At 52.0% G+C, this 26,580-nt stretch overlaps 1 protein-coding gene across 1 annotated transcript in view; it reads left to right on the top strand.

Annotated features, from left to right (window-relative positions):
• The window catches only part of PLXNA2 (plexin A2), a 205,642-nt gene that overhangs the window by 145,898 nt on the left and 33,164 nt on the right, over positions 1 to 26,580 (top strand). Inside the window, exons 10-13 of the mRNA XM_038542031.1 lie at positions 4,574 to 4,774; positions 6,537 to 6,633; positions 10,263 to 10,453; positions 25,914 to 26,065. Of these exons, the coding sequence (XP_038397959.1) occupies positions 4,574 to 4,774; positions 6,537 to 6,633; positions 10,263 to 10,453; positions 25,914 to 26,065 (641 nt within the window). The remainder of the gene's footprint in view (positions 1 to 4,573; positions 4,775 to 6,536; positions 6,634 to 10,262; positions 10,454 to 25,913; positions 26,066 to 26,580) is intronic.

Genomic DNA, 26,580 nt, shown 5'->3' with positions numbered 1-26,580 from the left:
TTGTTAATCCAGTTAGTTGCCACTTTCAACATGCTTTCATAATCCTCTTTCGTGCCATCTAGGGCTGTCAGGTATTACTGGCCCCATTTTATAGATGAGGAAACTGAATTTCAACTGAACCATCTCTTGAGCTCCTTTAAGGTTATGAGCCAGACCTTTCCACCGCTCAGAGCACAGCCAAATCTCCGATGGGGCCCCCAAAGCCTCTGCCTCCCTGGGCCGGATCAAGCTGTGACATGGTGTTAGCAAGCGGGCGTGCGCAGGAGTATGTATGGCTTTCAGCTTTAAAAGCTCATCTCCCTCCATGGCTAAACCAGGCCTAGTGAGATGTAGATACATAAATATCTTCTTTACGCCCTGTCCCAGGGGAAAGATAGAACCAAATAAATCCGATTAGCTTCCCAGGATACTGGCTTCTCTCTCTCTTTGAAGTCCAGTGGGTGAAGATAATGCCATTTCCACGTGGGAGAAGTCATTTCCGAGGGCCGAAGGGTCCCCCCGCACCGAAAGCTGGAGAAGCTCAGCTACACGGGGTGGGCGACGCAGGCCACGAGGCACGCGGGGCTCCCAGGCCAGGGTCACTGCCCTCCCCGGAGCCGGGACTCCTCCTCCCCAGCCTACCCCCACCCCTGGGTTATTCCCAAATAGGACATCTGTTCATCTTGACAGAAACTCAGATTGCTGCCAAGGAGGTGATCCTGCTGCCAGTTGGCGTAGAGACAGAGAGAGGCGTAAGATGACCTAAAGACAGCGGAGAGCAGCAGTAGCGACCCGCATTCTCACAACCCCAACAACCGTCTTAAGATTCTGCAGGAAAAGCACAGCGTGATTATTGCACGCTTACTCTCAGGACAGCAACTGTGTGTGTGCTCACAGAAGCCATCGGGCGGCAAGGGGCCTCATTGTATCTGATGAAACCCGCTGCCCTCCTCAAGGCCCTAAGGCATTGACGTTCCCACAAGTTGGCGGTGTTCTGGGCTGCTGGCTTTCCTGTCCCCGCCCTCATCTGTCACTACTGCCCTTGCTATTCCCGGGACTGGCTGTGTCCTTGTTAGTATAGTCACCTGAGCCCCTCGCAACCCCAGGAATCTGTATCTTCCCCTGGTTCCCCAGAAGACAGCACGCCTGCCTGCCAACCCCTTCTTCCCTTTACCCTACAGGATAAAAGGAAGAATCTGACTCTGTGTGGCCTGAGAGAAATAGCAAAAACAAAACAATACAAAACAAAAAACAAGCAAAGGATAAGACATCTGTTTCTACTGAGGCAATCTTAGAACTTATTTAGGCATTTAGGAAGGCCATAATCAAGGTCTTTTTTAAAAAAAAAAAAAAGATTATTTATTTATTCCTGAGAGACACAGAGAAAGAGGCAGAGACACAGGCAGAGGGAGAAGCAGGCTCCCTGCGGGGATCCTGATGTGGGACTTGATCCCAGGACCCTGGGATCATGCCCTGAGCTGAAGGCAGACGCTCAACCACTGAGCCACCCGGGTGCCCCCCATTGTCTTTAAATTTAGTCCCAGAAGGTCTGAAATAGCAGACCGTGGGACTCTTTCCTAAAACATCAGAATCTCTTTAAAAAAAAAAAAATAACTCGTAAGGATGACTCATAAAGTGTCTTCTTAGGATTCTCCAACTCCAGGTTGGACCAGACTTAACCCAGACAGAGAGATGAGGATGTGCACACGTGTGTGTGTGTGTGTGTGTGTGTGTGTGTGTGTATCATATATAAATATATATGGAATACAATCAATATATGTATAAATATATATGTGATATGTATATATAATTGTCAAAGTTAAAAGGATTCTACAGTCTTGTTTACTAAGCCAAGACATCATACTTCCAGAAACACGTCTTTAAGGCTGTGCTGCTGAAATTGGAATTTGTTCTTTGAGCTCATTAGAGATGAAAAACAGCTAGTCATCACTTATAATGGATCAACTAGTTCTGTGTCTGAAAATTTATCCTCTCTGTCCCAGACACACACACACACACACACACACACACACACACACACACACTCATGCCTCAGCCCTATTTCTAGTCTAAATTAAAATTTTAATTTGTTAGACGCAACGGGAATTTTTTAGTCGCCGATAGGAAGTAGTATCTCTTTTTCTATCTTTTTCCAGGGTATGCCTGGATTTCCCTAAAGTGGTGTTCTTTTTTGTTTTTTTTCTTGGCTATAAATATATGACTCTGTCAAGAGTGCCCTCAGGGCATGAAAGTAAACGTGCAGCAAAGAGCAAGTTTCTGAGTTGGCAGCTTGAGTGACTGGCTTCTAAACAGGGACCCATCTGCTCCAGGGTTGCCTTATGATCCTGCCTCTTGTAGAGGCCTTGCCTGCTAGGTGTCCTCATGTGCAGTTAGCCCGCAGGTGACGGAGGCCACCAGTGACCCCGGGAGTACATCCAGGTCCTGCTCCTTGAGTTTCTGTGGAAAATTTCCCCGGCGTTTCGTAGGTTGTCAGGATTCCTTACTAGATTCAGACGTGCCCACGTAGTAATCATGTGACCCCAGAAACAGTGACCATCTCCAGCCCAGCTTTGGAAATCAATCTCCTTCTCAAGTCTCTTGGTACCCAGAAGACCGGGCTCCACCCTCATACCTGAAGACCATAGGAAGCTGGACATGGAAAGAAAGTTTCTGAATTTGTCATGCCTTGCTCCCTTTTCTCGTTTTCTGTTTACTGTCCCGCCAGCAATGACCAACGTCCACTACATGTCAGGAGCTGGGACAAAGACCGGGGTGCTGAGGTGAATGAGATGCAGCTTGATCCTCCAGGCTGACATGCCAGTGAGGAAGACGGGACAAAGAGAAATTGCAACTCTTTTTTTTTTTTTTTTTTAAGATTTTGTTTCTTTATTCATGAGAGACAGACACAGAGAGAGAGGCAGAGACACAGGCAGAGGGAGAAGCAGGCTCCCTGTGGGGAGCCCGATATGGGACTCAAACCCGGGACCCCAGGATCACACCCTGAGCCGAAGGCAGGTGCGCTAAACTGCTGAGCCACCCAGGGATCCCCAAGAAATTGCAACTCTTAAGGCTAAATGCCATCATGGGAGAACCCCATCCTGAAGGCCAGGTCAGGGAAAGGGTCAGGGACAGCTTTCCAGAAAAGGAGCTGCAGCGCTGAATTTGAAGGCTAATTCTGAGGCCTTCCACCACAGAAGAGCTGAGGCAGGGGCTGGGAGGTCAACGAGGGGCAGGGGGTGGCCGTCCGTGGTTCTGGTGGAGAGAAAAGCTCTTCAAAGGACCGGAGGCCCATAAGTCAAGGACAGGGCCCCTCAGACCTATCTGAAGTCCAGTGCAGCTGGAGTAGGATGCTCGAGAGCCACAGGGTAGGAAGGAGGGTGGTGAGGCCTTGCACCTGAGGCCCAGACAAGAGAAGCGCCTGCCTCTGCCTCCCTGTGGTCTCCTGGGTCTCCTCCCAGGTCCGCATCGAAGGCGATTGTGCATCACTGCCTGCGTCATGAAAGGCTCCTTACCGGGGAGCACTTTTAGCATCGGGATGGGGACATCCCTGGGTCAGGACCATCCAGCACGTGGCAGGAAGTTCAGCAGTTCTGGCCCTAGGGCTCTAATGCCAGCAGCACCCCCAGCAGGACAGCTACATGAACCCCCACATGTTCCCAAGTGCTCCCTCTGAGAACCGCTGGCTGCAGAGGGGAAGGGGATGGGGGGCCAAGCGCCTCCCTCGAGAAGCTCCCCAGCTGGTCCCTGGAGATGGAGATGGGAGAGGCTGCACGTGGAGGCCGCTGGCCCCGACCACGCTCACTGCCAGGGGCTGCCGGGCTGTCTTCCCCACGAGGCCGAGAGTGCGCAGGGGGTCAGAGCTGTGGGAAGGTGGCAGCCTGACCTCCGGCAGAGAAGCAACATCTAGGAAAGAACTCCGGAAAATCAGGCCGGCGCTGCCACGTCCTGGGTCGCCCCTGGTCCTTCCCACGGCCCCTCCCCACCACGACTTTTTTTTTTTTTTTTTCGGTTTTGTTTTGCGGAGCAACATGGCATTCACGCAGGGCCTGGTAATGAAGTGAGATAAAAAGCCAGAGCAAGTGTTTAGAGCGTTGCCGGGAGGGCTGATCCCTGCTTTCTGGAAAGGCCGACTCAGCCAGAGCGGAGAAGCTGAAGCTGCCGATAACGGGACGCCTCGGGCCGGACCGTGCACGGGGGACAGCAGCCGGGGAGGGCACGAAACCGGGAGGTGGGGGGTCCAGGTTGGGGACAAGGACACGCAGGGGGCCGCTTTTATGCTGTGTGGCAGGAGATAAAATCCACAGCCTGGCACACCGGTGCTTGGAAATTAATTCCTACATTGCAACACGCGCACCAGAGCGGGGACAACTTGTGGGCTGGGGATGACAAGATCAACGCCCCAGGAGCCAAGAGATAGATTTCATTTTCCCTGCCCGCTCCCTGTGCCCCCGCAGTGAGGTGCATCCTTCTCAGGGGCAGTCCGCCCCCCGCCCTCATGTGCAAGAGGGTCTGGCTGGACACCCGGCTCCTGCCCCCTGCCCTGGTGGTGGCGCGTGAGCCAGGACAGACGGTGCCTCTCTGCTTACTCCCCCAGGACTGCCCCCAGCTGGTGCCCACGGAGGAGATTCTGATCCCAGTCGGAGAGGTAAAGCCAATCACCCTGAAGGCTCGAAACCTGCCCCAGCCTCAGTCGGGCCAGCGAGGCTACGAGTGTGTGCTCAACATCCAGGGCGCCGTCCACCGCGTGCCCGCCCTGCGCTTCAACAGCTCCAGCGTCCAGTGCCAGAACAGTTCGGTAAGAGGGTCACCCTCCCGCCCTCGGGCTCTCTCGTCCACCAGTGCCAAGGCCTCAGGCTCCCGGAGCCTTCCAGGCCCACAGGCTGACCCCGCATGCTCAGGACAGAGGAGCGTGCCAGCACCCAGCACCCTCACCCAGAGCAGAGCAGCTTAATGGTGACAGAGGTGGCCGAGTGCTGTGAGCACCCCATGGCATCCGTGGAGAGCTTTGTGCGCTGAGGTTTTTTTGTTCTTTTTTTGCTTTCTGAGTTTAGAGAGATCTCGTGGCCTTCAGAGAAACTGCAGCCAAAGCCATGGACTGGGCGCCCCGTCGCCACTTAGGCGTAAGCCCGAGGAAAGCCCCCCAGGAGCTCAGCAGAAGCGGAGTGGCAGGAGGGGAGCGGGAGGGGAGAAGGAGGCAGCAGGGAATTTCCGGAGCGGCAAGGGTTAAACCAGTCCCGCATGCCAGACAGAAAGCACGAGGTGTTTAATTATAATACTAGCCCGGAGAAGATCTTTTTATCTGCCAACCCCTGTCTCTGACTATGGGGGGTCAGCTGGAGATGGGGGGCGATGTGACAAAGGTGTTGAGGGAAGCTAATTCGCCTGGGAGAGATAAAGAGAATCTGGGCTTCTTATCAGGGGGCTGTCAGATTCCCAGGTCACAGGCGCTTGATAGAATTTGTAATCAGTGGAAGGCTGCCAAGCACGAGGCGAAGGTGGGATGAGAAAGAAGCGCAAGGGGACAAAGGGAGGAAGCTGGCGGGAAGGGCCGGGGGCAGGAGGGCGGCCGGTAACACGGGGTGGCCTGACAGCTGAGTGGCCAGGGCAGGGCGGGTCTCGGGAGGGGACCCCAGAGAGCTCTTCTGCACGGAGGGCCAGGGGCCGGGCCACCAGGGGGCCGACTCCTGAAGTGTGTGCAGCGCCTGCGAGTCCTCTGAGGGACCAGCAAGGGAGGGAGAGTGGACTCCTGGGCCCAGCTGGAGGCCTTTCATGCTTGGGCTGCTCAGATCTGTGACCAGAAGCTCTGAGCCCTTTCCCTGATGGACTCGTGGCCAAAGTAAAGCTCACGTGCAGGGAGAGGACCCCTGTGGCCCCCCAGCCCACCACCAGCCGCTGGGGCTCCTGTTTGTTGTGCATATGCTCCGCCCCGGGCTCTGGTGGGGTTCACAGAGCAGGACCTGCTAGAGACGCTGGACTCGTCCGTGAAAGGATGCAGAGCAGCTCTCAGGATGTGAGAGACACAATCCGGCAAGGCCAGGGGACGGGGAGACGGGGGACAGGGGGCTGGCAGGCACGTCAGAGCAGACCCCCTGGGGAAGGTGGGTCTGAGCAGGACCGGAAGAGCTGGGGCAGCTTGAAGGGTGGAGGCTGTAGGGAGAGAGAGGTGTGAGCTGGAACAGAGGCAGAGAGGTGCTGGGGCGGGTGTGTCTGAGGACAGGTGGGTGCGAAGATTTCTGTAGGTGGGCAGCGGAAGAGAAGGTTGGAGAAGTGAGTCTGGATTTGGATTATGGGAGCCAGTGAGCACCACGCTAAGGGGTTTGGGCTGGATCCGGTTGGCATTAGGGACTGGGAGTCAGGGGAAGGTGCATTAGAGTCAACTTGAGCAGCGAATGGGGTTCCCCTGACTCTCCCTCTGCTCCGTTCTCAGCCCAGAGGGAGCCAGAGTCCCTCGTTTCTTTCCTGCTGTAGTCCTGGCCCCCCAGAATGCCAGCAACATCCCTGACCCCCCGTGACAGGGAGCCCCCCGAGCCATGTGCCCTCTGCCCCTCTCCCCGCAGTACCAGTACGATGGGATGGACATCAGCAACCTGGCCGTGGACTTCGCCGTGGTGTGGAATGGCAATTTCATCATCGACAACCCGCAGGACCTGAAAGGTTAGCAGCCACTTCCGGGTAGAGTTTTGATCTTTTCGTGACCCCCGGGAAAGACTGGGGCGGAGGGATCAGAGCCAGCCAGACGCTGTGCCATGAATAATACACTCCCTCTGTCAGCGGAACTCTTCAGAGGATCCTAAAGCAACATTTGGAGCCATCAAAGGAGTCCTGTTGGGAACCCTGTTTTATTACAACCAGAGCATCCGCCAGGCGGCTGCCGGCTCATCGCATTTTTCTTTGGCTCCCAGAGACTTTGAAGTGTCTGTAGAACCTGACCTAGGAGAGCAGCAAACAGGAATGTCCTGCCAGCTTCCAGGGAAATAGAGATTCTGTTTCCAATTAGGGTCCGATTCCCCTCTCCTTGGTCCGGTCCCTGCACAAAGAAGGTTTGTAAGGCTGCACCCCTAGTCCTGAGGCAGCTTGGGCAGGACGAGCATGAGGACTCGAACCCACAGCTGTTGCGGGGAAGCTCAGGAGATTGACCCGGGAGGGACACTCCACGAGGGCCACCCTTGTGTATCGTCCTGTAGACGCACGTACAGCACCCCCCATGTGCCAGGTAGGCATTACCCTCCACGCAGCAAGTATGAGCATGCCGATGCCGCTCTGCTCTCAAGAGTGACAAAAGCAACTGCAATTTGATGAGCACTCCCAGGTGTGGGTAGGCACTCACTCGGTAATTTTTTGAGATTATCCTTCTTAATCCTCGCTCGTAACAGCCCTGAGAGATACACACTAGTATTATTCTCATTTGATAGATAAGGAAACCGAGACCCAAAGAGGTTAAGAAATGGATCAAGGGTACTCACTTCAGCAGCACACAGGCTGAAATTGGAACGGCGGAGAAGCAAATTCACAAAGCGCTACTCCATCCTTTTAAGACAAATATTAAGATATTTAAGATTTCTTAAATATATTTAAATCTTAAATCTTATCAAATATTAAGATATTTGTCTTAAATATTTAAATCTTACCAAAAAAAAGTCAAACTCCTACAGAGACTAGAAAAGTAATTGCTGGAGGTTGGAGGGGAAATAAAAAGGTTGTTAAAAGGGTGCAAACTTTCAGCTGTAAGATGGATAAAGTCTGAGGATCTAGTGTAAAGCACGGCGTCTATAGCTGAGAACACGGCGTTGTATGATTGGAAGTTACTAAAAGACTACAACCTGAATATTTATTTGTAATCGCCACATGTATGTGCGTGTATACATATATGATGTGTGTGTGTGTATATATATATGGTGATGGATATGTTAATTCGCTAGATAGGAAGAACCCTTGCACCATGAATATATATATATCCAATCATCATGGTATATACTTAAATACCTTATAATTTCTTTTTGTCAATTATACCTCAATAAAGCTGAAAAAGGAAAGAAAAAAACAGGCTGAATCAGAAAGTAAGAGCCAGGATCTGAACCAAGGATATCCAATCTCAGCACTCACATGCTTGGCCCCCCCCACCCCTGTCCTTCCAGCAGCTCGGGCCACTGGGAGACGTGAAGCTTTGTGCCCTCCAGACGCCTCCCCGCACCATGGGCCACGTCTCACTACACTTCAAGTAGCTAGGGCTGACCCAGCTTCTCCTCAGCCTGAGGGTCACCCATGGGTGCAGAGAGGAGACCAGGGCCACCAGAGCCCCCACCCACACGCTGGCACAGAAATCGATGCCACTTAGTCCGGGAGAAAGAAACTGAGCCAGGGAGATTTTTGTTCTCTTTCTCCTCATACCCAGGCCAAATTTCCTCACTGCTGAGAGGTAGACATTCTCCCCGCTGAGGATCTGGGCTTAGTTCCCAGAGGTTGCCTTTGCACCTGGAGCTTAGGGGAAATGGCCACATCCAAGCTGTCACGTCAGAACCCTCCCTGGTGGCTCCCGACAACTGGGAGTGCCCAGGGCAGCACCATCTCCATGTTCATCCCTCCTGGAGCCCAGGTGATTCTGGAGGCTGTGCACCATGTTGCGTGGAGAAGGCCACAGTGTTTATGGACTCGGGTTCTAGAATCCGAGAAACCAGGGTTCAAATCCTGGCGTTTTCACTTATAGATGGGTGAACTCAGACTACTTCCTGCCCCCGCCTTCATCCCAGGTTCCTTACCTGTGAAATGCGGGAAGGGACGCTCTCCTCTCGGGGTCATCGTGAAGACCAAACGAGGTATTAGACGTGCACCGTTCGTGCATGCTAATACGTGCTCACTAGGTCATTGCTCATTTTAAGATTCTCATTTCCTGCTCTCTGCCCTAAGAAGCCGTGGACACGAGGATGTTTAAATGTAGTCCCTGCAGCCGGGACTGAGGGACACTTGACAGAGCAGAGGAACAGGATGAGGACCTCTAGGGGAATAAATAAGTGCCCCTGCATGGGGGGCCTGTATCCGATCTTCAGCACAGGCAAGCCCCATGCCCCACGCCCCACCGCCCCTGCCCAATCCTGAAAGCTTAGGTCTGCTTGTCCAGAAAAGTCGAAAATGACTCTCTGAGTATTCTGCTTCTGGAGAATTCTACTCGGCATTGTAAATTCAAAACATCAGTTGGGGACAACGAAGCCCCAGACTCCCAAAATACAGTTCTGCAGACTGGCCTGCCCCGGGGCTTCTAAGTCAGTAAGACACCAGAGCACAGGCCAACGGTCTGCAGACTCCAAAAATGACCTGTTAAGTAGCCAGGTTGTCCTCTGTGGGGATGTCACCCCCCACTGCAGGGGCCGTGAGCGGGACGGTGTGGACTCCCTCTCCTTCTCAGTTCTGTCCACACTTGGCCAGCCACCTGGCCTTTCTTGAAGCCAAGCTGACCTGTGTCCCAGAGCACCCGGTTCCCAGTGCATGGGCTGGATGCCTCTGTCTTCTCATGAGAGCTGGAATTTCACCGTCCTAGGGTGGGGTGCTAACCTTAGTAAGCGTCCACAGTCATCACATGCTGAGGCTCCTGGGTGGCTCAGTCCACTAAGCATCTGCCTTCAGCTCAGGTCATGGTCTGTGGGTCCTGGGATTGAGCCCCCCTGTTGGGCACCTCGCTCAGTGGGGAGGCCCTTCCCTCCTCCACTCCTACTTTCTGTTTCTTCCTCAAATAGATAAAAATCTTTTTTTTTTAAAGAGTCATTATATACCTTTGTGAGCTTCATTTTTTACCTGAAATAGAGAAAAGGGAAAATCAGCCCTTACCTATTATGATGAGGGCCGCAGGTAAGAAAGACAGCGCTTAAGAATGCAGTGTGACCTAAAGAAAAGAGAATAAGCCTGGGCGCTGGTGCATCAGGGATGCTACGGGCACTGTGCTAGGCACTTAACACACAGCACCTCTTTCAAACCTCACAAAAAAACAACAATCCTCCCCATGTTCTAGATTCAGTAAACAGGGTTCAGGGGAGTTATATCCTGTCACCATCCTAGGAAGTAGCGACGCCACCCTCAAAGCCCTGATCCGATGCAACCTAGAGCCACACCTCTTAAAGAACATTTTCTGTGCACCTTTCAGCCACCGGGAGGCTCAATTTAGTATGTGTCCCCCTCATTGGTTATTCTTGGAAGGTGTTATCCGTGCTCGGGGACGGTTTGTTATGCCTCCAGGAAGAGGCAGGCCCGAGGAGCCCTCTCCAGTGTGGCCCTGTCGCCCCCTCTCTTCGCAGTCCACCTCTACAAGTGTGCGGCCCAGCGGGAGAGCTGCGGCCTGTGCCTCAAGGCCGACAGGAAGTTCGAGTGCGGCTGGTGCAGCGGCGAGCGCAGGTGCACGCTCCAGCAGCACTGCGTCAGCCCCTCCAGCCCCTGGCTTGACTGGTCCAGCCACAACGTTAAGTGCTCCAACCCCCAGATCACCGAGGTGAGTCCCTCCCTCCCACAAGTCCCCAGAGTGGGGGTCGGGGTGGCCCGGAGCCAGCCGAGGGGGCCCGGGGGTGCCACGGGAGGGGAGTTCACATCGAGGAATTGGTAAGTGTGGTGCACGGTTGCTGCGGGGAGCGGGAGGCCTGTCTCGGGCACTTCGATGGCCCACGTCCAGGTGTCCGTGGCAAGCGGGTGTGCACCTGTGTCCTCAGGCCAGCGCGTGAATGGGCGTACCCGGCGGGTGTGCGCTGCGTACGAGGGAGGCAGAACCAGCCCAGCCTCCCTGGCGGGCCCACAGAGCCAGGTGCAGCTCCGGGGAAATTGGCTTCGTGGTGGCTGAACATTGCAGAGAGCAGGTTTAGCTTTTCTCAGCAGAAATGTGATCTCGGGAGCTGCAATTAGCTCAGGGTTGCAAAGTTGAACACGGAACAAGAAAGTAAAAGCAGGCATGACATGGGCCACCGTGCCATTTCCCGCTATGTGCTCTCTGTCCCGATTTGTTTGTGCATTTTAATGGAAAGAAATAGGTAATTAATTATCCCTGGGGGGGGGGGGAATGATGTTTCCTGAATAGCAAATTGCAAAGGCAGATGAATAGATGATATGAATGAAAAAGCAGCTGCTCGGGTTTTGAATGGCCTGGGAGAGGAATAGTTGTATTTAACTTTGGTTGCATTATGTGTTCATCACTCTTCACGGCTCCCTATTCACCGACTGTCACTTGTGCTTTGAAACGAATTGCATGTTCCTTATGGTGACTGGGACTAAAGGCGCGGGCAGGTAGCTCTGTGGTCTGCTCATTTAGGAAAGCAGTGAGGGCTGCTCCTTTGCTGCCTCTCCCCCAAGTGGACACGCCGCCCCCTTCCCCTGCCGCCTCTTCCTGAGTAGCCGAAGAAAGCACCTTTGGCCCTCACTGATGTCACCGAGTATTGCAAAACTTCTGGAGCATGCCTGCGATCATTTTTGAAGCCTCAGATCCAGAGTAAGAAAACCCTCAAGATCAAATGAGTGTTGTTAACCTGCAGATGGCTTCTTTGAGGAGGGAGCTAATGTGTGTTTAGCACGCTTGGCACTGTCTCGTTTAATCCCACAACCTACCGTGGGAGGTAGATGGTCTCACTTCCATTTTGCAGATGAGGAACATGAGGCTGGGGTTGCCCCAGTTCACACAGCTCATTAAGTGGCTCAGACTTAGTGGATTATAGGACGACTGGTAGAGTCGCCAGGTGCCCAAGTAACATAGAGCGGGAAGCAGTGCTTCCCCTTCCTTGGCACCCAACTTTCTCAGCTAAGGGAGAGCAGGAGGGTGCCATCATCCACATGGCAGGGCCTCCCAGGGAAGCGCAGTGCGGCGGGGTAGGTGCTCATCATCCTGGTGGGAGGGTGCGGGAGAGTGGAAGCTGCTGCCACCCAAGGATCGGGCTTTGTCCGCTTCATTTTACTCACGGACGTGGCCCGTGATTAGTGCCTACTGATCCATCTCTGTCTTCACATCGCTGCAAAAGTGGTTGTAGGGACTCCTGGCGGTGCCCCAGCCCTGCCCCCAGAAGCCAGCTCCCTGAGCTGCTCAGGGCTCCCTGCCTTCTTCCTGATTCTAGTGATTTCTAGCAACTGCTGGCCTGAGAACCTGCTCAGGCCTGGGGTGGAAGGGAGCTAACTTAGGCAGGGCGGCCTGGCTTCCATCGGCTCCTCTCACCTGCACCAACCCGTCCACTCCTCGACTGGCAGGGGCGCCTTGCAGCAGCCCTCCCGGCAGCCTCTCCCTGGGAAATCTCTGCCTCCGTGTCGCCCCTGCTCACTGACCGGGGACCGACAGGCTGCTCCATTCACAGAGGACACCCAAGCTACATGATGCTAATTAACCCCCTGAGGTAATTAGGCTGTAATTGATTTTCCCAGGGAACACAGCAGCAGGAGCTGGAGGCCCCAAGCAGTGGGGTCTCCTGTTGGTGTTTCTCAAGTAGAGGCTGTGGAGAAACGAAAGAGCATCTCTGGGGAGGAGAGACAAGCCCGTGCTGTGTCTCAAGCCTTGCAGGGGACATCATTCGGGACAGGACATGCAAGGGGAAGGATCCAGGCCTGGAATATTTTATTCACTGTTATCAGGAATTTCTCCTTTCATTTTGCATCTACTGCCCTCAACCTGCCCTCCTCCCCCTGTAAAAGACCTCTTCAGTTCTTTTTAACGTCTCATTTTTCAAATAATTTTAGACTTATAAAAAGGCACAAAAATAGTACCAAGAACTTTCACATACCCTTCACCCAGATTCTCCGAAATTAACATCTTATATAACCACAGCACAATTATCAAAATCAGAAAATTAACATTCAGACAATAATGCCATGTAATATACATGCCTGATTCACGTTGTGCCACCGGTCCCACCGATCGTCCCCCTTTCTTCGGTCCAGGATCCAATCCAGGGTCACATGTGATGTTCCATTACCTTGTTTCTGTAGTGCTCTGGCTCTTTCTCTCTCATGACCCTGATACTGTTCAAGAGTACAGGACAAATATCCCTCAATTTGAATCTGGCTAATGTCTTCCCATGATTTAATTCAGGTTCTATATTTACAGCAAGAAATACTAACAAAAATGTGGAGTGCACGTCAAAGGGACACAGGAGCCAACTTGATTTGGCCCCAATAGCCAAATCTGTGGCAATCTGAGCAAGAAAATAAATAATGATACTAACTGACTTATAAGCAATAGAATAAAATAAGAATCTATGGTCCTTATTGATATAATTAAACAAACGACTCACGGGGGAGAGAGGAAGCTCTTCTTCTACTAGAATTCGAACTCAAACATGTAAAAAGGACTTAGGGAAATAGAAAATCACCATTTGGCAAAATGCACAGTAATAATTATTTCAGGAAGAATGGCTGATGAATACTAAAATTAATTAATGAAAGTATGATGAAAAATAGGATATTTACATAGTCTCAAGCCATCTCCCCACAAGATGTGGATTAATTACAACAAGAAAAATAGAAACCGTACGGAGAAGAAACCTGGTAGATGCTCCTTTTGCCACATGATCAAAGTTAGTATCACCAGCAATGGGAAGAATCGACCTCATGTGCCTCTCTGGCATTTGTTACCAAAACTGTATTATTTGGTAAAAGTAGCTTTTAAGGAAGAATCAGCTCATTTTCTTTACCTAGGCTTTCTTGGGCTGATTCCTTGACATTGGCATAGGTCTTTTTCTTAATAATCAGAATTCTATGAGATCCATGCCTTGTATATGCCCCTCCCCCCTTGTCTCTGGCCCTTGCCTTCAAAATGTGTTCCCCACCCCGTGTGCAAGCCCACGTGCAAGAGCCATTTACTACGAAGATCGTCGTTGAGGGGTGAAAGGTGAAGAATTCTATGATGGCCGGTGGTGGCTGCTGGAGGCAGCAACATCTCCAGTGCTGGAGACAGATGGGGACTGGGATGGGCACCGCCCTGCCCAGGGGCAGGGGGATCAATGAGGTGACCTGGAATGAGTCCTGCTTTAGGAAAAGAAATGGACTCAAGCTCAGCTGAATGAACATCTGCGTTCATCCTTAACCCATCTCACCCAACTGTCTCCATGGCAACCAAGCCCACCCCTAGAGACTCACCTCCTGTGGTAGCTTCATGGAGGACAAGCCTTAGGGCCGATGGAATTTCCCAGTCGGCATAAACTTCAGGTTAGAGACCCCCTCAGGACCCAGCATCTGCTCCTTCTCATCCAGCCCGTAATGTGATAATGATGCTGTCCCCTGTGGGGGATCCCAGGCTGCTCCCATTCTAGCTGTCATCCCGCGGCATCTGCGCACGTGTCACCTGTTCAACCCTGGGGACGAGAGATGTGCAGAGCTTCAGAAAGCCCTTGAGATGCCTGGCCCACCACGTTGCTGTGCTTTCAGAACTGCTAGGACCTCAAAGAGGAGGATGTTACAAGCCCCCTGCTAGATAGGAAAGCCCAGAAGCAACATTTTCTGACAAGCTGGGAAGGGGCAGCATTCGGCAGAAACAGAAAGGAGACCGAATATATAATTGGGGAGAAAAATGTAAGGGTCTAGAGCTCACATGACAGAGGTCTCCACTGGAAGTATGTTCATCTGCTAGGGCTACGGTGACAAAGCACGACCAACTGGGTGGCTTAAACAACCGAACTATCTTGTCTTGCAGTTCTGGAGGCTGGAAGGCCCAGATCTGGGTGTTGGCAGGATTGATCCCTTCTGATGGCTCTGAGGAGCCTCTGTTCCATGTCTCTCCCCTAGCTTCTGGTGCCTTGGGAAAGCAGCAGTCTGGGTATCCCTTAGCTTGTGGACGCATTGCCTTCATCTCTGCATGACATTCCTTCTTGTGTCTGTCTCTAATTTTTTGTTTATTTATATAAGGACCCCAGTCGTATTGGATTAGAGCTCATACTAATGACCTCATTTTAACCTGATTACCTCTGGAAAGGTACCTGACTCCAAATAGGTCACATCCTGAGGTAATGGGAATTGGTGCTTTAACATACAAATTTGAGGAGGATAAAATTCAACACATAAACGAGCATTGCAATAAATAAATATCCCTTTAATGAGAAACCACTGCATGTCATGCACTGTACTAGGCTTGGAAGTTATCACATGGTTAGTTCTGGGAAGGGAGGCAGGGGGTGCAGTCTCTCACTGCAAAGCCCCAACCTATCCCTGAACATGGGCCACCTGGAGGAGGCTGGAATCTGCTTGTCCCACAGGCCACGCTGCTTCCTCAGAAGGGCCTAGGACAGAAACTTCTCATCAACACCTTTTACTCTTGTCTCCTGTTTAGAAGGAGGACTACAGCACAGACCTAGGTCTTGACACCTAATGAGGACACTTACCTCAGATCAGGGACATGAACACACATGCTCTATATCCCCGAGTATTGGTATAATAGCCAAACTCTACTGTGCACCGGCACCTTTGCCTACCTACTCATCCTAACAACCATGCAAGATACCTACAATTATCTTCACTTAAGAGTTGAGGAAACAGTGCTTAAGGAAGTAAATAATTTGCCCAAAGTCATCCATTTGGTCAGTGGCAGAACAAATTCGAAACCAGGTCCCTCTGACTGGGTGTTCCCTGGCTATACACTTTTCCACCTCACTCCACCACAAGTGTACCAAAAATATCTGTGCCCAGGATCAGAATTCTTTTGGAAGGTCCCAGGAGACGCCAGTAAAACTGGGAGCATTGGCTACCTTTTGTACCGAGCCTTAAGATAACCTTCACCTGTCTTCCCAGACATAATTAGGTCTGCACTTATTCCTATGAGTGGTGGGGGAGCAGAAGGAGCATTCTGTGTGTGTTTAAACTTAAGCTGACCCCTTCTCCCTATACAGGATAGATGTTACTTTAATTATGTATGTTTTTTTGGAGTTCTCGGACTCGATAACTTGATTGGTTTCTGGTTGTGTCTGTCAGTGGGGTGATGGGGTTGAGGTGAAAGTTGGAAATGACCAAGCCTGGTAGTTCTTTCTTTTCAAGCATCTGAGCTTAATGAGAGCCCAGAGGATGGGGCCAGCGTAGCTCATACCTGCAGGGGATGAGAGAGATCAGGATAAAGAATAAGCAAAGCAGGCTTAAAATGCAAGGAGCAAATCTCCAGTCTTGGGTCTTGGGGTCCTCAGGGATGGACCAGGAACCCATCACCATTTGGGCACCAAAGAATATTCCTGTGTGTCTCTGAACTCACCTGCCATGTTGCCCAGTGAGGCCACACCGATGCTAGCCCGTAGGGGTGCTGGTTTTGCAGTTGTCTCTTCATTGACCACATTGTAGATTTTACTTTGTGAATTCTCCAACGTCACTGTCTTGCCCCATCCCTCACTAGTTTATGCTCAGGGAACATAAATTCTCTTTAACACTATCTTAAGTATGTGTAACTGGGAAAGAAAACCAAATGTAGAAAACCATGTGCATTGCTCTCTAAAACCAAGCAAAAATAATAGTTGATACAATATTTGTTTGAGATGATCCGTTGCTCTTGCCTTCCTTCTGCTCTCCATCTGCCCAAATAATTTAAAGTGGTTTTTTTTTTCCCCTTGGATTCTCTCAGTTGTGAACGCATTTGTGAAATTGTTTGGGGAGCTGGACATTTACAAGTATTTATCTGTAAGGCTGCAGCAAATCTCTGCAGGAAAGGCCAAAAGCCACCTGCCCAGGGCCAGAAAGACTCGCTGCAAAGTTCCCAACAAATAAATAAATATGTCAGCCAGCTTTCCTGAGAAACAAGTCAGCACTCTGATCTCCCGTTCATTTATTTGCAGGCCTCATTAATATAACATCACTGCAACAAACAGCTAACGGGGGATGGTGTCAGGATGAATAATGGAGTTACTCTGCTGAGATAACAATTAGGTTTTGAATGTACTATCAGCTAAGACAGAGCCAGCAAGGATTCTTGCCGGGTAGGAGAGCTGGAGCCACAAGGCCAGAGATTCCTGCAGAGCTCGTCAGCTGGGCTCTAGCCTACCATGAAGAGTGTGCACATTCTCATGCACACACGTGCCCACACACACGCATACACTCACATTGGAAAAGAATGTGACAATTTGCCATCTTGAATCCAACATCCAGGTGTCTCTGGGGCCAAGTGCCAGGTTGGCATCAAAATTTGCAGGCGCAAAGTTGGCACCACTGCCCTCTAAAGTCAGGAAAACTCTAAGCACCAGGAAAGGAGCAAGTGGATTAGTGAGATTAGCTGTCTATATACTGACAACTTGTCCTCCCTGGCTTGTCCTGATTTGGGGGGCCACTTGGGGAAGAACCCTCTCGATCCCAGCCTCAGACACAGGAGCTTTTATTACAAAGCATGTCCATCAGTTGGGGGGTATCCATCCTGGAGCATCTTCTCTGGGACCCCCTCCCTCGGCTGCTCTGGAAAGCTCTGATGTCATCCTCTCTCGTCTCCTCTTAAAAGCCCAGTCTAGGGTGCTGACAGCCTGTTGGAGACAAGGGAAGAGCCAGACAGGCCCGTCAGAAAAGCAGCCATGCTGGGCCATCTCCACAGCAGCCACTTCTCTGGATTTCAGCTAGCCTGGCTTCTGCTCAGACTTCTTCATCATCAAATCGTAATAAGAAAAAGGATAGCTAACTTTCACTGAAGGCTCACCTGGCCCCCAGCAGCACACTCAGCACCCTATGTCATATAAGCCTTATAACAACTTGTATGAGGGAGGGGCTTCTGTTATCATTAGCCCCGTTTTACCGATGAGGAAACCAAGGCACTTTATCAAAAGCACGCTGCTAGTAAGTTTTAGAACCAAGAGCTACCCCGCAGCTGCTTAACTCTAGAGCCCCCACATATGACCTGTACACTGTCCTTCAGCTCTCGCCTGGGCTCAGTCCACAGAACTCTCAGTCCACAGGGCTGGAGGCGGGAAACCTGCCAGCACGGAGCTCTCATCCAGTCCACTGCCAGGATGGAAAGAAAGCCAGCAGTCCCCACTCCTGGCATCACACAGAGAGACTGGACAGGCACAGGGAGAGATGACCGGGGCAGGGGCAGGGGGGAGGCCAAGGGTGGCCGGTGCACATTTGCATGGGAATGGGGACAGAGAGGAAGGTGAGGGAGTTGAGAAGTTCGGAGACATGGGGGTCATCAGCAAAGCCAACTGCACAGCTTCTGGGAAAGTAGCTCGTTCTGGCCTTCACCAAGGGAGAGGGGCTGGGGACCTCAACAGAGGGGAACCCACAAGTAGCATAGGGCCTGAATTCTCATGCCTGATGACTCTCATACCTGAGGGCTCTCTCCCGGGACAAGAGGGTGGTCCACTCAGGCAGTGCTGTTGGAGGCTAGAAGCACAGGTGAGCTTGACCACTAACCTTGGGCCAATCACTTCACCTCTCTGGGTACTATTCCCCATCTGTTATAAGGAAATTATAATAGGACTTCCTTCACAGTGTCTGTGGAACCCTACATAGGATAAAATATGTAAAGCCCTTGGCACAATTCCTGGTTCATGATAAGTACTTAATAAATGAAATGATATTAGAAGATGCGATGATAAAGCAGGTGTAATAAACGATAGTAGCCAGCGTTATCAGCACTTCCAATGACCAGGAGCCAGTGTCCAGTGTCTGTCTTGGCTCCCACCGTGTCTAACAGGTGGGAGAGGCAACCCAAGGAAGCCAGCTTCGCTAGGATGGAAGCCCGGCCTTGTGAGGCCCCCACCCAGAAGCAGCCTTCCTCCGACCCCGCGAGCCCCTACCCTGCAGGAGCCCCCAGTGCCACCCTCCAAGGCTGCACCCAAGTCCCAGGGGTGGCCCGGGCGGCACTCCCCAGGCTGCCGAGCCCCTGGGACTGGGGCGCCTCGTGCTCCGCTCCCTGGTGCGGCCCTTCCGAGCTCCCCAGCTGTAATTAATCGGCTGCATCTGCTCCCGCCCTTGGGCGGCTTCGTGGCACAGTTCCCTCCGAACTGTTCAATTAGTGGCTGCAAGAATCAGGGCGAGTGTAGCATCACGGCGGCTGCTTTCCAGGTCACGGCACCCACGGTGGAAAACAAACATGACACAGTCTGGCAGGAGCCCAGATTTGGCTGGGGTGCTCAGGCGCTCTGCAGGGCTCGGTTGGGCCCAGTGGCAGGCAGGTGGGGTCCGAGTAGGTGGGGAAGTGGCTTCCCAACAAGAGGCTGTGGGAGACTTCGAGACGGCCCAGCAGGAGACTAGTTAGTGCCCTACTGTCAGCACAGGCCAACCTCATCCCACAAGCCTGCTCATCCTGGCATAGGATGAGCTGATAAAAAATATGCAGCCAGATGTGGATTAGCCACCTATATACCTGGGGCCAGGTGTTGGGCAGCTGGACTGAAGCCTCTGCCCTAGCACATTTCCCACATTCTCCTTCTGAATGCTGCGTATGGACAGACATTTCATTCTATAATCAGCCAAAAAGCCAATACTCTTAAGGCAAGCTCATAACACAGCTTAAGCTCCCATTAAGATGCAAATAAAGGTTTCTTTCCAGAGAAGAGGCTGGCAAGCTAAGAGGAACCTAAAATAGGGGAAGGGACCCCAGGGAGGAAAACAGAAAAGAAAAAGGGACCTGGGAAAGAGACCTAGAGTTTACCCTCCCTCTGGGACTTGCCGAGGACTGGCGTGGTTAATGGTGTGTGTGACAAGTGGAGGGAAGTCATCTGCACAGGCGCTCCTTACTGCATGTCAGACCAGCCACAAGCCTACTTTGGGTCATTACCCTCTCAGAGGATGCCTGGAAGTCCAAGGGTCCAGAGAAAAGCATCTGAAACGATCAAAGGGTTTAAGAAAACAAGCTCTTCCAAGAAAAGGCTAACAGAATTGCAGAAGCACAGGCCTGCCGTGGCTCCATCTGGGTCTTCAGCATCTGAAAGATGTCTGACGAGGGGACAGCCGTTCTGTTGTCCGTTCCATGAGCAATCACGCCAGAAATTGGCTTACATTAAAGGAAGAGAGTTTGCAGGAAGAAGTTCTGGAGATCCGGGTGTTACGATACTACGTCACTCCCGAGCAGCCCTTAGACCCCCCCGCCTCCTTCCACCTGGCATGACGGAACCCAGTTTGTTCTACAGCCTGGTTGGGACCAACCACTTCCCAGTAACGGAGAACTGGGTTACGTATCATCGGAGGGTGCTGTGTTCCAGGCAGTATGCTAAGTATCAGGTTGCTAAGCAAAAGTGAGATCGCCTCTGTCCCAAGATAGTTATTATCTTATTGAGAAAAGAAGCAGTTTGCAACCCAGCATGGCCATTACGTCCTCGGGGCCATTCACAAAGGGCTGTGGTTGCAGAGGAGAAGGTGCTGGAAGTCTGCTCGAGGGGATCAGAGAAAGCCTCCCCGGGAAGGCAGATTTCAGCAGAGCCTTGCGGGAGAGGTAGGCCTTTATCAGTGGACATGCGTGGCCATCGGCAGCGGAGGGGAGCAGCATGTCAGATGCACGTCGCCTTTAGGCCCTATAGCCTGGGGACCCTTAGCTCTCCGCGGGAGCACAGAGTCCAGGACAGAGCTGGACCAGAGTGCTGGGGAGATGGGCGCACAGAACACGGGAGAGCTAAAACCCCCTGCCCTGTCCCCCCCACCCTGCCCCGCACTTAGCAACAGCAGCTGCTTCTGGGCGCTTCTCTACCTCATCCCTTACCTCTGAGGTCCACAGAGGAGACATCAGATGGATTTCGGGTCTGCGATAGAAAACATGTTGACAAGCACGGAGCTGAAATGATCAGTATCTAAGGATCCCAGCGAATCTCCCAAGTTTCCAGCTCCCCTCCCCCTCTCTCCGCACCCTCACTACGCACACTCACACACACTCATACACATCCCAAACTGTCAAGCCATTTGTTTGTGTGGGTGTCTCATTCAGAATTACTTTCCTGGAAGCATTCATTGAGTTCATTGTGCAGTGCTGTGCCTACCCCAGAATGGCTGATCGCCAGGGGAAAAGGAAATGGCTAGAAGGGAAGGAGGAAAGAATGAAGACCATTTTAGACAGGGCCAGTGTCCTCCCAAATTTATTCTGGGTGAAAGGGTGATGTCTGGCTTAGGGTATGCTTCCGCGCAGGGCCCAGAATCCACCCAAGCCAAGGCCCTGTCCTCGGCAGCATGGACCGGCTCAGGCTGGGGGACGCCTCTCAAGCTTTCTCCAGTCAGCCCTTGGGCAGCTCTGTCTACCCCCTGTCACGCCAGCAGCTAAGTTCCCTGGTCCCTGTGTCCTCCTTCCAGAGAAACAGAAAGATCCCCAAGCATCTGTAAACTGCCTCCCGACACCATCGTCCCACATTTTTATGATCTGGGAAGGCACAGGTGCAGGGGGAACACCAGAGAGGAAATTGCCAATTGTCAAGACCTGTTCTCCAAACCACCGTCATACAGGGACTTTCCAGGTGTTGTTTTCCTTAACCTTCAGAACATCCCCGTGAGGGAAGTATTGTTATCTGTTTTCGGAGAAGGACCCTGAGATTAAAGGTCGCATAGTTCCTAAGTGTCAGAGCTAAAACACGAATTCAGGTTTGTCTTACGCTCTTCCTGCTGCAGATGCTACCCGAGTGTCAGGTGGGCTGTCTTCTCTCTCCCAGACTAGCCAGCAGCAAAGGCCTTCTGAAACTGGAAGCCAGGACCATGTGGATCTGGCCACCATCCCAGCCCTGCCGTGGTTCCCCTCGGTCAGCGGTGAAGGTCTTAAGACAACTCCCGTCCTGCCTTTTCAGCCTCACCTCTCTCCTGCCCTGGAGCCCCACAGTTTCCCTCTGATCTGAAACTTCCTTGTCGTTCTGCAAACTCCACCAACTTGCCTCATTATAGACCTGTGTCATTCTCCCAAGAGAACCAAGCTTTGCAGATGCTACACTGAGCACCCTGCAATCTAACACTGCTTTTAAGAGACAGCCTTGTGGACCATCTCCAGCATGGACTTGGGACCCCACGGCTAACTGGTCTGAAGTGCTTTCCTAAAAGATCCCGTTCACTTTCTCTCTGGAGAGGACGTCCTTTTCCATCAAGCCTCCCCTCTGTGGCTTCTCCCCAGTACTTGGTCCTGGGAGACATAAGGAAAGCCGGAGGCCTGGATGTTTACCACCCCAAGCCCCTGCACAGACCTCAAGGCCCTTATACTCAGTCTCAGAGTCACGTGGAAGCCCTCAGGTGTTGGCAGATGTGTCCGACGGGATACCTTTCGCTGGTCCTTTGCACCCTCAGCCCAGACCTCCACCTTGACCCACTCTGATTTTAAGCTGGGGGAGAGCAAACGATATGCAGAGGCACGGAGATTTTTAAAGTGCATTGTGTGGGCACGAGCCGCTGGCATCGGGTATAGAACGTGGAGGACATAGGGTAAGGTAGCGGATGTGGCTTGAACAAGCGACCAAGATCAGAACTTGAAGGACAAGTGCCAGACCAGGAATTAGGGACTTTGCCTTGACAGTGGTCAGAGCCATTAAAGGATGGCCGAGCAAGTGACTAGTAACCCGGCCACGTGTGTGCTCACGAAAGTCACCAAGTGGTAAGAAGTTAGATCTGGAGGAAGTGAGATCTGGTGCTGGGACATGGAGGCCCTTGTGGTTGGTGCGGGTGAGACGTGGTGGGGCTGTGCTTATCGCTGACCCTGGAACACAGAGTGGGTCACAGATTCAAAGGATGCCAGGGAGTGAGATCTGACGGTGCCTGGTGACTGTTATTTATTATACATGGTAGGGGAGGGAAGGGAAACAGTGGAAGGTGCTTGCAAGACTCCTGGCTGGGTGCACAGTGATCCCATTAGCCTTGAAAGAGAATCTGTGGGGATAATCAGGTTGGGAGTGGAAGGAGGAAAAATTAGGAGTTCATTTTTAGACACGGTGAAATTTGAGGTGCCTGAGGGACATACATGTGGAAATAGAGATGTCCAGGAGCAATTGGATATATGGATACGGAGCTCGGGAGAGAGGTCTGAGCCAACGATACAGATTTAGAAGTCATCGGTAATGGAGACCTGGGGGATCCTTTTGCAAATCAAATGCACACCACCTCTATGTTTGGGAAATCCTGACTCTTACACATCAGTTTTGTTTTAAGCAAGGGAAATGTAAGCAGTGTCCCTTGTAGGCCCTAGGGAATGAGGGTTGCTTAGTTCCTTGATCCCAGACTCCTTTGCCACCTACCCCAGGTGCTGGTGGCATAGCCCAGAGCATGGGGTATGTTGGAAGGAAGACCCCAGGGACCCAGCATCCCCAAGGCATTTTCCAATGACCTGTGAGGACTCTGATTCTCCAGGTTTGGATTCCAGCAGCTGTTAGCTAGCTTACAAGTGATGAGGCTGGCGTCTCTACACCCCAAACTAGCTATCTCTTTGACATGTGCCTTCATGCCAAGACTCTAACAGTTGCTAACAATTAAAAAAAAAAAAAAGTCTTTCTTCTGTAAACAATATGTTGGCTTATGCAACATGCAAGCTGGCTTATGCTTCTGAGCGGCTCTGTGCTGGCAAATGGACCCTGCGGCCCCTCCTGGTGCCCACGGTCGTGTCTCGGACCCCAACCCTCAAATGTCAGGAGGGGACACTGCGATGACTTGCCAGCTGAAGGAAGCTGCCTCGCAGATCCTGCCAGCGCTGCTGAATATCCACAGTACAATCCCCACACGCTACCTGCAAGATGGAAATATTTTTAGGCATTCCAGAAAGATTTCGTTTCACAGTTTTTCTGAAAGGTTGTAATTAACTGCAGCGAGCAAAAGAATGTATTTTTAAAAATAAAAGTGGGGGAAGCAGAGCAAAGCAAGCGCCACGGTTTTGTCAGTTCTTTTTGGTAGGTGGGTTCTTGTCATCCAGGGGCGCTGGGGGACGGGCGAGAGGGGCCAGTGGAGCTCACTCCAAGTGGATCAAAGGAGAACCGGGCACAGAAATTTGCTCGAAGCAAATTCTTTCTGCCTGATGTCTCCTGCAGGGGCGCGGAGGCATCGCCTGCCCTGTTCCTCATTAGCAAGGGTCCATCTCGCAGAGCTGGGGAGACCCCAGTTCCAGGGGAGAGTGCAACAGCCAAGATCCACTAGTGGTTATTTTTAGAATCTGGGACCAAGGTGGGGGGCAGGAAAGTCGTTGGGCCATTGGTTCCTCGTGCCAGCGCCTTTCTCTCCAGATTGTTCTGTGTCCCCCCCACCCCCACTCAACGCCCAACACACAGAGAAGTCTCCGAACCACCTCCACTATCCCTCCCTTGATTCGTTTCATGAATCTTGTTTATTTTTATTCAGAAGGTGGGTATTTTATTCCCAGAGAAGGGAACCGGAGCCTCAGACAAGGAGACTTAGGTGAAATGAGCTCCCCCGATGACAGAGTTCATGGCCTAGCCCGTCAAGGAGGGAAGGAACCCACACCGTGTGAGCCTTGCAGAAGAGGATGGGGGTCAGGAGGTCTGACTGACTTCAAGTCCTGGCTGTGCAGCCAACTTGCTGAGAGCCCAGGAGTCGGCCAGGGAGGGAGGCCTGTTCCTCCTCCCCACTGTCATCTCTTCTCTGTGCCCCCATCACCTGGGCATTCACGGCCAAGTTGGTTGCACAACTCATGGTGCCCACATCACAGGAAGAGCACAGTGTCCTTTTGGGGGACAGGGAGGAGGGAAGAGTTTCCAGAACCTTCCACAGCATTTCACCTGTACTAACCTGTCATCTCTGCCCTGGGACACACTTGACTCCACTGGCCACTTGATGCTTCACCAGCACGTATGGGGTTAAAGGGAGGCTCCCAGTGGGGCCTGAGGACAGAAGGTTCCAGGCTGCAGCTCTATTTGGGAGATTCTGGTGGAGCCTTGGCCTTGACCAACCCACCTTTCCCTCTCTCCCTCCCACCCAGTTGGTCTTGCCTTTCTTTTGGTAATAGTGGAAAGAGTCTCAGACTTTTTAAATAACAGTATGTATACGTCATATGAGAATCTTAGTTTAAGACACCCCGACCTGCTTCCAGGGATTGAGTTCACCTCTAACTTCCTCCTACTTCAGATCACTATAGACCACAACAGATGAACTGACCCCCTGGGCCCTATCCGTTCCTTCCCAAAGAGCCGCATTTTTCCGCGAGCCTGATCTCATCCCAGACAGATGTTTACACCTTGGGAGAGCCTGATTCCTTTTCCTGTTGGGTCAAAAGCAAAATGAGACAGCATTTGGTGACTGAAGTGGGAACTAACTGAATGATCCTTGCAAATGAGAAATCAGCCAAATTTGGGAAATCCTAAAGTTGCTGTTTTTTTTTTTTTTTCCCCATGCTTCTAGCAGGCGTCATGGGAATTTTTTTTTTTTTTTTTTTTTTTTTTGCATCACAATGTCAAACACACTTTGTATCTTTCATCAGACCCCGGAAGCAGTAGCTAATCTTGGACTCCTCTGGGCTCCCACAGCTTTTCCTCCAAATCCGTCTTATCACTGTGTGCCCCGTATCACCATTATTAATGGCTTCCTTTATCTCTTCCTCCTTGACCAGAAGTTCCTTGAGGGCAAATTTTCCGATTTCCTGCGTATTCATCATTGTAACCCCTACAGTGTCTAGCAGGCAGGAGTGGCAATAATAGCACATAACAATTACAAAGCCCTTTCTGGTTTACAAAAAGCTTCCAAACACGCCCTATCGGGTGCTCAGAGCGACGTTGGTAGAGATGATTATCCCCCCTTCACAACTAAGAACTGGGGTTTAGGGAGACTGTGACTTGATCACCATCAGGCAGCTGGGGAATTAGAGACACGTCTCAAACAAGGATTTTCTGCCTCACGTCTAGGACTTCCTGATAATGTTCTAAGTAAATGAACGCATGAATGAATTCATGACCTCAAGAACCGAGGAAGTAGTAGAAAGGATACCATGTCAGGAGCCCAGACAAGCTGACAAGTGGAGGCAACATGGTCCATTCACCCCGATTCTGGGTGTGCAGCCTCCCCCGGGGCGGGGCAAGGGCACTGCTGCCCCTGCCTCTGTGGCCTTGCAGGTGTGTGATCCCATTTCCCTCCCGCAGATTCTGACGGTGTCTGGACCACCTGAAGGAGGGACTCGAGTGACCATCCATGGCGTGAACCTGGGCCTGGACTTCTCTGAGATCGCCCACCACGTGCAGGTGGCTGGGGTGCCCTGCACCCCCCTGCCGGGGGATTACATCATCGCAGAGCAGTGAGTCTGGGGTGCTCTGTCCCATACTTTTCCCCCTTGCAGCTGAAAGGGGGGGAAGCTGCCTCTTCCTTCTTGGGGATTTCTCCAGGATTCCCTCCCATCCCATAGACCCTGCCTGGGAAGCCTTCCCAGAGCCCCCTTCCCCTCCCACCTCCTCTCCCGAAGGCTCCTATCCTGAGTGATTCTCCACCCCCTGGTTCCTGTGGCATCAGAGCTCCCGGCACGACACTGCCCCTCTGTCTGCCTTGGCCCGGCCAGTGGCACCTGAGCCTTGCTCCCAACCAACCCAGGCTCCTCCTCGGTCCCCCGGGCCCCTCCCCTGCCAGCCCCCATTGGAATGCATCCCGCACAGTGGGCTGCGGGCAACAATTTGTTTGGCTCGTGGGCTCTGACAGCAGCTTAATCCGAGCAGGGCCTTCGCCGGAGCAAATTCATTTATTTCACTAAGGGAAATGTCAGCTGGAAATTAGAAAATAGGCGTGTAGTGGCGGACAGGCGAGCGGGGCTCCAGGAGT

This window comes from Canis lupus, chromosome 7 (assembly GCF_011100685.1).
Source record: "Canis lupus familiaris isolate Mischka breed German Shepherd chromosome 7, alternate assembly UU_Cfam_GSD_1.0, whole genome shotgun sequence".
Taxonomy (NCBI): Eukaryota; Metazoa; Chordata; class Mammalia; order Carnivora; family Canidae; genus Canis; species Canis lupus.
Note: the sequence above shows the minus strand (reverse complement) of the source record. Positions and strands in the feature narration are given on the sequence as shown.